The sequence below is a fragment of the Haemaphysalis longicornis genome, unplaced genomic scaffold (genome assembly GCF_048455015.1).
Source record: "Haemaphysalis longicornis isolate Haplotype H1 unplaced genomic scaffold, Haemaphysalis longicornis Haplotype H1 scaffold_8, whole genome shotgun sequence".
Lineage (NCBI taxonomy): Eukaryota > Metazoa > Arthropoda > Arachnida > Ixodida > Ixodidae > Haemaphysalis > Haemaphysalis longicornis.
The window spans coordinates 48,490,657-48,501,124 of NW_027526445.1; the positions used below are offsets into that span (position 1 = coordinate 48,490,657).

General features: G+C 50.1%; 1 protein-coding gene across 1 annotated transcript; it reads left to right on the forward strand.

Annotated features, from left to right (window-relative positions):
• Nucleotides 1-444: 444 nt before the first annotated feature.
• On the forward strand, nt 445-1,197 carry LOC144149669 (scoloptoxin SSD552-like). Its single transcript, XM_077681330.1, has one exon. The coding sequence runs from the start codon at nt 445-447 to the stop codon at nt 1,195-1,197; it is 753 nt and encodes a 250-aa protein (XP_077537456.1).
• Nucleotides 1,198-10,468: the final 9,271 nt, after the last annotated feature.

A 10,468-nucleotide genomic window follows, 5' to 3' on the forward strand; every position in this document is an offset into this window, starting at 1 on the left:
CGATTTCTGCCGTGGTGAGTCGTCTGTTGAGGATGGGCGCGCGGAGGAAGCCCAAAAGTTCAGCAGTCCAACCGAGTGGAGTGGAGCGCGGAACTTCCGCCTGTGGGTGCGTGGCTGTGTATGAAGTGGTCTAGGTCCCCGGATGGAACCCTTGCCACACGCCCCCTTGCGTGGCTTTTCTCCAACGTCAGCTGATGAGGACGAAGAGCGCGGTAGTTGTAGGGAATGAGTCATCGAGGCCTCGACGAAGAAGAAAACGAAATTTGCGTCGCCATGATTGGGTTGACGGCAGCGTTGTGCTTTGTCCTGTGCCGATCGCGCGCCGAGGCCAGTACAACGGTTTCCCCCTACCTGGAATTATGCAACGAGTACAAAACGACGAACCCGAGACACACAGCCTGTAAACCCTTCGACGACACATGGGTGAGTCAGTACAACCTCTCGATGAGGACCAACGTCCGTGATCAGGTCCTCTACTACATCAACCACTACCGCGGCATCGTGGCACGAGGCGAGTACCAAGGCTTCCCGGCCGCTGGCAACATGCGAGCCGTCGAATGGGACCGCGAACTCGAGGCCAGCGCCGCTCTTCACGCGCTCGGCATTGCGAACGTGAGCTGGAGCGCGAGCTCGTACCCGCTGCACGACCGCGTCGAGGACCGGTTCACCACCAGGTTCGCCGTGACGGGACAGAACTTGGCCTTCAAGCAGCACCTGAACACCCGCTACGGCATCCACTGGCACTACGCGGTGCGCCAGTGGCTCACGGAGGCGATCGGCAGCGCGGCCAGCATCGTGAAGGCCTACGCGCCGGGCCGCACGGACAACTTCACGCAGCTCGTGTGGGCCGACACAGAGTACGTGGGCTGTTACCTCGCCACGTCCGACGATCCCACCGGCTTCGAGAAAAAAGTGGGCTTCTTTGCAGTGCACGTCTGCAACTTCGCCCCCGCGGGGAACGTGCCGGGAAAGCCCGCGTACCGGGCCGGCGCGCCCTGCTCCCGCTGTCCCAGCGGCACCGCCTGCGATCCGCCTGCCGGCCTTTGTAAGAAGACCGCGAACCCGCCGAGCTGGCCGGAGGAGGAGGAAGAGAAGCCCTACAGAAAGAAGAATTCGGCTGCGCTCGTGTGGCGAGAGGGAAGCTTTTGCGTACTTCGGATGGGCGCCATTGTTATTGCGCTGCTTCATTGCGCGTGACGATACGCGTGTGTGAACCGAAGATGCTTCACTCAAGTATGCAAACTACGTGTTTGAAAACATGTTTAAGATTATCTACCGTATCTCTCGAGTTTGGGAAAATATAGAGGAATAATTACAGTGTATGGTGAAATAGCGTTTGTATATTTGGAGGCCGCGTAATCAACCGCGCTCCCCGTGCATGTTGGGTGCTCCTTGATTGGGCTGTTGTGCCTAAAATGAGTAGGAGATTCTTTCACGCGTAGAATATTGTTTTTTTTTTTGTCGGTTTACGGCTACAGCGTGCAGTGCACAGGGCGCCGTCACAGCACGGAGTTGCATCCAAAAACATCTAAAAACTGAAATGACAATGCGCTGCATCAGAAACTAATTTTAATTCGTAAGAGCTTGGTAACAACACCCGTAATATGAAAGTGAGTAAAACCATTACTGGTGGTACTAATTGTTGAGGCACCGTTTCCCATATTAATTACGCAGATCCTTTCGAAGCAAATGAAGCAGATTCGTGTCCGTACTTGCTTTCCCCGTGTCTTTCATTGTTTTCGTTGCTTACTTCATCTGTGGTCAGGGTGTTACAGGTGTGCCTGCTGAATGTGTCTGTATTTCCGAGTACCACTGACGTTCCCGCCCTTTTTCCAAAAACGTGATTCTGCACTTTTAAAAGGTGTTTGCCCTGGGACAAGGTAGACAGAGAAAATAGACGCTTTTCGACCGCTAGATAGCGTATGCCATGGGGGCTCAGCGGGAAATCTTTATGAAGGGTCCTCTGGAGGACATCCCACAAAAATACCGCAGCCCAACAATGCAGAAAAACGTGCTCTATCGTTTCTGGTTGTTTGCAAATTGAACACTGAGTTCCCCATGGCACAGATATCCCTCTATCCTGCATCCAGGTTCCAACAGACAAGGTGCCTGTGTGTAATTTGAAGAAAAAGGTTTTCACACCAGAGTGAACCTCCATTCTTTTGACGCGCTTTAGCACATTTTGGCCTGGCCCAGCACGGTAGTTATACCTATATATACATAGGGACGGGGAAAACAACATCGCAAATGTCCTTATACAGTTTTTTGCGTGTCACAGAGGACAGGTACTCTCCAGAAAAACGTGCGAATAGAAAACGGGCCGTCATAACTATTTCCTTCAAATACCCATACACGCCACCTGGCATGCACCATGTTGATACTACATATTCCGGCATAGCACGCGCCAGCCGTACTTGCATGACACTCTGCAAGAACGGGTCACGAACATCTCGCCAAAACAAAAACCGGTTTACCAGCTGTCGCACATAAAGGTGCGCCAGCCCCAAGCCACCATCTCGGACTCTCCGAAACAGGTTTGTTCTGCTGCACCTCTCCCATGTTGAGCCCCAAACGAACACCGCAAATACCCGGTGAAGCCTTTGGACGTTGATTCGCGAACAATGCAGTACCTGCATGATATACCAAATCTTCGCTACAAAGAATAAGTTACATGCCGTGGCCCTTGCAAAAATTGACAACCTTGCCCCCTTCCATTTCTCGGCCTTCTCCCTCAACGCCATTGTCTGGCTACGCCAGTATGGTTCACTATCCCTGTAATATTCCAGTTCAACGCCCAAGTACTTCACTGGAGTGGTGACCCAGCTGATATTAGCGAAGGTTGGCGGTGTTGATAACCATTCCCCATGCCAAAATCCTAGGCACTTTGCCCAGTTCACAAAACTACCCGTCACCATGCCAAACTTTTTGACAGTGTCAACTACCAACTGAACGCTTTCTTCGTTCATACAAAAAAACGGCCACGTCGTCTGCGTAAGCCAAAAGTTTAACTTCCGACTCATGCAGTCGGAAGCCATTGATGGCACTATTTCTGATTATACTCATACACAGGGCTTCGATGTATATGCAAAACAATAGGGGGCTGAGGGGGCAGCCCTGGCGCACCGAACGCTGCACTTCAATTGGGGCTCCTAACTTTTTGTTCACGATCAGCCGCCTAGTGCAATTGCGGTACGCCAGGGCGACGCCCTCTTTAATTACAAACCCAACGTTCACATGGTCCAAAATACAAAACAATATCTCGTGTGACACACAATCAAACGCTTTTTCCAAGTCAATCTGCAGGACTGCCACTCCCGTGTGCAGGGCGTCGCAGCACTCAAGGACACACCTTGCTTTATGGATATTTGCAAAAATAGTCTGATGTGGCCCTACTATTTGTTGGACAACACTTTGAAGCCTTTGTGCCAGAACTTTCATAAAGATTTTGTAGTCGACGTTTGTTAATGATATTGGCCGGTACGACTTGACAAATTTAAGTTTCTCCGCTTCATCTCTCTTAGGAATGAGGACTGTGTGGGACGTGGAATATGATGGGGTCAGTGTTTTAAGATCATACGCTGCATTAAACATCTTCGTTAGCACAGGTACCATTTCATATTTAAACATCTTATAAACAGCAGCGCTTAACCCATCCGGCCCCGGCGACTTTCCCGGGTTCAGGCTTTCAATAGCACATTTCACTTCGTCTTCCGAAATAGGTCGTTCAAGCCAGTCCTTCATTTCGTCTTCCAAACGAGGCAGCCCGTCTATGAAATCCCGCTTGAAGCTTTCTGCATCCACCGCCTTAAGAGCGAACAGTGCTTGGTAATACTCATAAAAAGCATTATCGATTTCGCTTTTTTCACTCGTTACTTTACCCATGTAAGTTATCTCCTTGATCTGATTGCGCCGTGCATGTGCTTTTTCTATTCCGAGCGCACGCTTTGTGGGCGCCTCACCTACTGCCCATTGCTCTGCTCTCGCGCGTACTAGGGCACCGCGATAGCGTTCTTCGTCAATAAGTTCAAGCTTATGCTTTATCTGAGCTATGTCGTCCTTAAACACCCCGGGCATTCTGCCCTCCTCTAACGTTAATTTTTGTAGGATGTTTCTAAGCATTCTTTCCTTTTTGGTTTCTTCATATTTAATACAGCTACACCGTTGTATGGCTTTTATTTTTATCTCTTGCTTGCTTAACTCCCACAGCGCCCCGATGTCGCTATGTGTTCCATCTAGTTCGGCAGTTTTCTTTCTAACAAACGTCGTAAATGTTTCGTCCTCCAAAAGTTTAGAGTTTAATTTCCATAGGTCCCATGTAAAGGGGGACTCTTCTTTCTTGCCCCCAATCGTGCACTTAACCAAACAATGATCGGAAAAGGAAACCGCATGCACATCATAGCTTTGGCATTTCTGTATTAAATCCAGCGAAACGTAAATCCTATCCAGCCTCGCGTGGCTGAAACCTTGAAAGTGGGTAAATCGGACGTCTTTTTCCCCGTCTAGACATTGCCCGACATCAACGAGTCCATAATCCGCAACAAATTCGGATAACAAATTAGTACTAGCATTTCTATACGCGTTGTTACTTGTTTTATCCCGGCCAGAAAGTACGCAGTTGAAATCACCTGTTATAATGAGCATTCTGTCTGTATCGATGTGTTGCCTGAGAGTCCCAAAAAATTTTTCCCTCTCTATTACAGCATTTGGAGCGTATACACAGACAATTCGAAAGTTCACATTATCAAGGCTGCAATCACACACAACAAGCCTGCCCGAACGACACGACGTCACACCCTCCACAACCAGACCCGGCAGTTTCTTCAGCAACAATACACATCCCGCGGAGATCCCCACAGCATGACTTACGCAAGCATAGTACCTCGACGTGAAACGACGCACCATGGCCTCGGTCTCCTCCTCCCCCTCGACTTTCGTCTCCTGAACGGCTACAACGTCAATGTCCTGCTCTGTTAACAGACGGTAAACCTGACTTTGCTTTCGACGTGTCGACAGCCCCCGGACATTTAATGTTGCTACGCACAGGGACCCACTCATTACCGTTCACTTATGAAGGCTACGTACAGACCGGGCGCATGGTGCTTACCTGACACGTGAAGACTACGCTACGCGTTCTTAAACGGCGCCAAAGCATCTGGTGGAAGTTGCTGCACCGGCTGCGTCTATGGAGGCCCCCGACCGCGATGGACGTTCGTTCGAGGCTTGGATAACAGCCGTCGCCCCTGGTTCGTTTTCAGTGGCGGCTCCTCGCTGCTGGTTGTGGTTTCGTGGCCGCTCCCTTCACCCGACTTGTCAAGGCTGCGCTTGACTGTGCCTCCTGTACCACCTAGCGTATCCGCGGGCTGGTGCTTGGCGTCCCCCGTTGGCGGCTGAGACGCCGCTGCGGCCGGTTGCTCGGCGTCCCCCGTTGGCGGCTGAGACGCCGCTGCGGCCGGTTGCTCGGCGTCCCCCTTGGACCTCGTTATGTTGGTGGCCTTGCATAGCATATGGCGCTCGCGCATGGCCTGGCTCCACGGTGATGTGGACGCCCGCCCTACGCGGCAATGTTTTCGTGAGTCTATATCCCAGTACGTAGAAGTCCAGAAGCGCAAGGCATACACTCCTGAGTGGCTGTCAAGGATAGAACCCTTGACTATGCTTAGGGAATTTTAGAGAGACATCAGCCTTCATATAGGTTGGTGGCTTGTCGCTCGAGTTGCTCATGTGAATAAGTTTGTTTTGTGTTTCTGTGTTGTGTCGAAGACCGGCATTAAAGAAAAAAAAAAGAGAAAATAGACGCTTATCCGAGCAAATGTGTGGTCGTTGAACCCATCCGTGGATCCAGAGGGGGGGGGGGTCCGGATGTCTTGACTCCCCCTTGATATTTCAATCCAGAAAGACGACCTCTCAGGTCGTAGAAGAAAAAGTGTAGATGGATTGTTTATTTGTATGTTTGATTTTCCGAATTTTTATCTGTACAATGATTTACACCATTATAACGGTTACATATGTTACTACCGCCAATTATGCAGTTTTGTGGAAATTGAAAGCGTTGCGCTGGTGGCTCATTTTCGGTATTTTTTGTCGTATTCTTGGGCTAAACCCAGAAATTTTGGTCTGTCTGTATGTCTGTGTGTCCATCTGTCTGTCTGTGACTTGATTAAGTCACCCGGCCAAAGTAAAATGTATACTACGCAATAGTCTTATATACTCACAGCCATGGATAAAAAAAAAGCTTTTTTTTCCTCCATGCTCACAGCCAAATGTGAGCTTCTAAGCCCGGTTTATATGTTCATACTTGTCAGCTTTGTTGGACATGAACAAGGCATTACGAAAATATAAGAGTGAGAATTAATACGCAATAGTTATTTACAGTGTTCCTTTATTAAAAAATTCATGCATGCGTGGTTTTTCGATAGCAAATGATATTCTACATCTACTGCAGAAAACCTCCGCCTGCTGTTGCCCGCGCCACCTCCTGGCGGCATATGAGAAATCACGCGGCAACAGCAACGAAAGGTTCCACTAGCTAGGTTCCACGTTCTGCTTGGAACGCACGTGGAACACGGCAACGCGGTTCTATAAACCTTGAAGTCGGCCCAACGTTAAGTCGGCCGCCTCGATTCATGCGCGTCTCCGCCGTACTGTAGCGCTGGCATCGAGTAACCCGGCCTGTAGCACGGGAACGCGGTAAATTCAAATCGCCTTGAGAAAACCTTTAGTGTGTTTACCTTGGGATGAGCGCGACGGAACAGGAACAGCATGAGAGGTGAGCGGGAAAGCAAAGGGGGGCATTTCCTTGGCAAATGTCTACAAAGTCTATCGTCTTTTAACGATATTTGCAACGAAAGGAGCAGTTACGCGGCCATTTTTTTTCCGAACAGTCTAACCCTCCCCCCTCCCTCCCAAGTTTTCATTCCGGTGTCATCGATTTACTCGGCGCCGCTCCGGGGATCCTCCTCACCACCGCTGACACCTGTTTCACGAATATTTTCCCCCTCGCCTTCACCGGTGCCCCTTTGGCAAGTTGCGCAGTCGGCAGCTAACGGCGGTAGTACGGTTATCAGATGATTGCGAAAAATAAACAGAAGCACATATGGGCATAAAAAATGCACTGACGATTACTACACTCCCTAATATGAAATTTGTGCGCAGCGCGAGCTGCATTCTTCTCGGTCACAGCGCATTTCTGCTGCATCTCAGGAAGTGTTCGATTGATTGTAGGGTTTAACGCGCCGACGCAACGCAGGCGATGAGGCGCTCCGTAGCGGAACCCTCCGTAGTGGAGGGTTCCGGATTAATTTTGACCACCTGGGGATCTTTAACGTGCGCCGAAATCTCGTACACACGGGCGTTTTAAATGCGAATGCATTTCTTAGTCGGGGGTTGTCTCGCGTACGTTGGCCGGCGTCCGCGCAAGTGTTATCTCTCCGCTCCCGCGCGCGCCCTAGCAACGGATGTGGCGCGCCTAGCAACCGGAGCAGGTGGTGAGCGGCGGAGGGTAAGGAGAGGAGGAGCGCGCGCGGGCGTGTGAGGGCGCTCGCATCGCGGAGCAGCGGAGGGTAAGGGAAAGGCGGAAGTGTGCGCAGTCGGGTGAGGGCGCTCGCATCGCATAGCTCGCTCAAGCGGAGAGAGAGAGCTCGGGCGCTCCTCCTCTCCGCGCTCGGACTATATATAAATGCAGGAGCGCGCGCTTGGTGCCTTGATAGCGATGGAAGTCGGTGAAGTCGAATCCCTCGCGGCAACGGTACCGACAGAAAGAAGCGTAACACAATGCAACTCAAGCATTACGCCTCTCCCTGCTCTCTTCACGGCTCTCTTCATTTAATTACGCCATTAATAATAATTACTCGCAGCGCACTCATCGGTGCACCCAATGCATTCGCATTTCTGCACGATCCCCTTCGGGGAGGTGGGGGGATTTTTTGCTTTTCGCCTCCATCAGAAAAGCGGCCGCCGTGACCGGGAATCGAACCCGCGACCTCGTGCTTAGCAGCGCAACGCCTTAGCCACTGAGCCACCGCGGCGGGTCAGGAAGTGTTCGCATGATCAGCGAACTTACGGCGGCGTGCGCTACTCTGCTGCTACGTCGCAGTGCGCCGCCGCCGCCTGCCAGCACGTTGCACGTCGGTTTTGAACCTCTCGCGCAAAAGTCACATGGTTCGGATTAGCCCCGCCCAAAGGAGCAGCGAGCATGTTGTTGCATATCGTGTTTGGACCTCCCGCGCAAACGTCACGCGGTTTGGATTAGCGGAGAATGGAACAACGGCTGGGAAAAGTGTAAGGGGGAGGGCGCTCCTTGGTGGCGACACATGAAACGTGTGAGGGAAAGGCAGTGAAAGAGATGACGCCGTAGCCGCACGTGTGGCACTCCTTCACCCTCCCTTCGATAGACGCGCCTCTCTGTTTTCTTTATTTCGTCGCTGCCGCGCTCGCTCACTCGGGTACGCGAGTATAAACAGACGCCGTTCCCGCGAAGCCCAGGTATCGGCTGCCAAAGGGCTGCCCGCTTAAACGACCGAAACCCGCCTTCGCCGTTTCCACTCAAATTCACCTGGTCAAGTAGCTGCGAATCCCTCCCTGTAGAAGAGAAACTTCCCCAGTTGGAACGCCGGGTTGGGCCCATATTTCTTTTTCAGCTTGGAAGGTCTTCCCAGCGAGATTTTCGCCGGTGTCTTTCACGCCTAGGTATGCGCCATCACCGGTTGCCGGTTTATGCGTGCGCGGTTTGCGGGTAGAAAAAGGGGGGCGTGCATGCACAGCTAGGCTTTATGCCGCTACTGATGAAATGCCGGTTGGGCTGGTGGGAGATTTAGATGTCGAAATTACATTGGTCAATGCGGTTAGTCAGCTGCACTCCTCAATTCAGTGGTTCGGGTGCGGGTTGTGTTACACAGACGTCTGACAAAACAGTAAGATGCATACGAGGGGAAGGAAAACGGACAGACACATGTTGGTACGCGAGAAAAGAACTCAAGGGCTTCTATGTTTTAAATAGTTATGGGACGGATGCATGCCATTCACACTAAACTTTTTTACAACCTTTTAGCCAAAAAGGGTGTAGCATAGGTGGAAAAAGGGTGTTGGGAGGCCTTTACACCCTTTTTCTTGAGTCTCAACACCGTTTTCCTAACTCTACGCCCTTTTTGTATAAAAAAAAAGGGTGTTGATCAACTTCAACACCCTTGGTTTTTCTTAGGGTGTTGAAAGGGTGTGGTAAAGGTGTTCAGCTGTTCATTGAATAAGGCCATGTTCGGATGCATAATAGCACTGTAAAGAAGACATCCCCTCATATATTCCTCTACTCGCAAGAAATTTACAAACGCAAAAAAAATAATTGCTCTTATGCAATGATCGCTCGTTTTCTTATTCGGTGCACCACATGCCCCAAGTTTAGCTTTGGCACGTGAAACACCAATTTGAACCTTCAAAATTAAGAAGACTGTAGTCGTGTGGCGAAAAGGATGTTTACCAACTGCAACACGCTTGGCTTTCTGTAGGTTGTTGAAACGGTGTGAAATAGGTGTTCAGTTGCAAAAAAAGAACAGCAGAGCTGGGGGTCGACCTAGTTTCTTCCGGTGTTGCTAAGTTTTGTTATGTTTGCTAAGCTTTACAATGTTCTTGCTCAGCCAGGATGACCGCTCAGGGATGAGGCCAAATTTAACCGGATTTTACAAGGCTGTTCCAGTGTGCCCCCCTTTCCCCCCCTCCACATTTCCAGGAGATCCAAGAGGGAAACAAGGTAGGTCGGCCTCCAGCGTTGCTGTTTCTCCAGCCTTGCACCACTATTGCAAGCTGCGCGAATTTTTTTACCTTTTAGAATCCAAAAAAGACTTGTACCTTTGAAATGGTACAGTAAGAGGTGCGCATACGCATACGCTCCTTGAGCTCACACTCTAACAAGCTCGAAAGCCGACTTCACTGTTATAATACCCTATCTGCGGTGGTGCACCCTTTACAGGTGCCCCAGTTCTTTTTCTTTGTATTTTTTTGCTAATGCCACCGAAATTACCTCCTGAAGCTTAAAGAGCTTCACTGGTAATAAATTATGCCAATTCATATAGCTGTAAACATCGTGAGGTACAACCCCCCCACCGCCCGCTTGTAGAGAATGTTCAGTCCACCCGTGTAAACAGGTACAAAATGCCTCCAAAATTGGAGGTCTCTCCACCTTTTTTCTTCGTTGGCGGTCTTTTCTTACACCCTTTTTTTCTTTACGCCCTTTTTCTTAGTTTCGAACACCCTAATTTGTAGCTTCACACCCTTCTGGGAAAAAGGGTGTTGAAATTATGAACACCCTTTTGAAGGGTGTTGAGGTGGTAGGGAAGATTTGTATGGTATTTAATAAAATTCTGTAAGTTACGGATCTGAAAAACTACCGCGTAATTAAAAAGTTTTTGGAAATCCGCGTGTTGATTTGTATATTCTCGTAGTAAAATCCATACTTCCAAAATTAGCGCTAAAATATCAG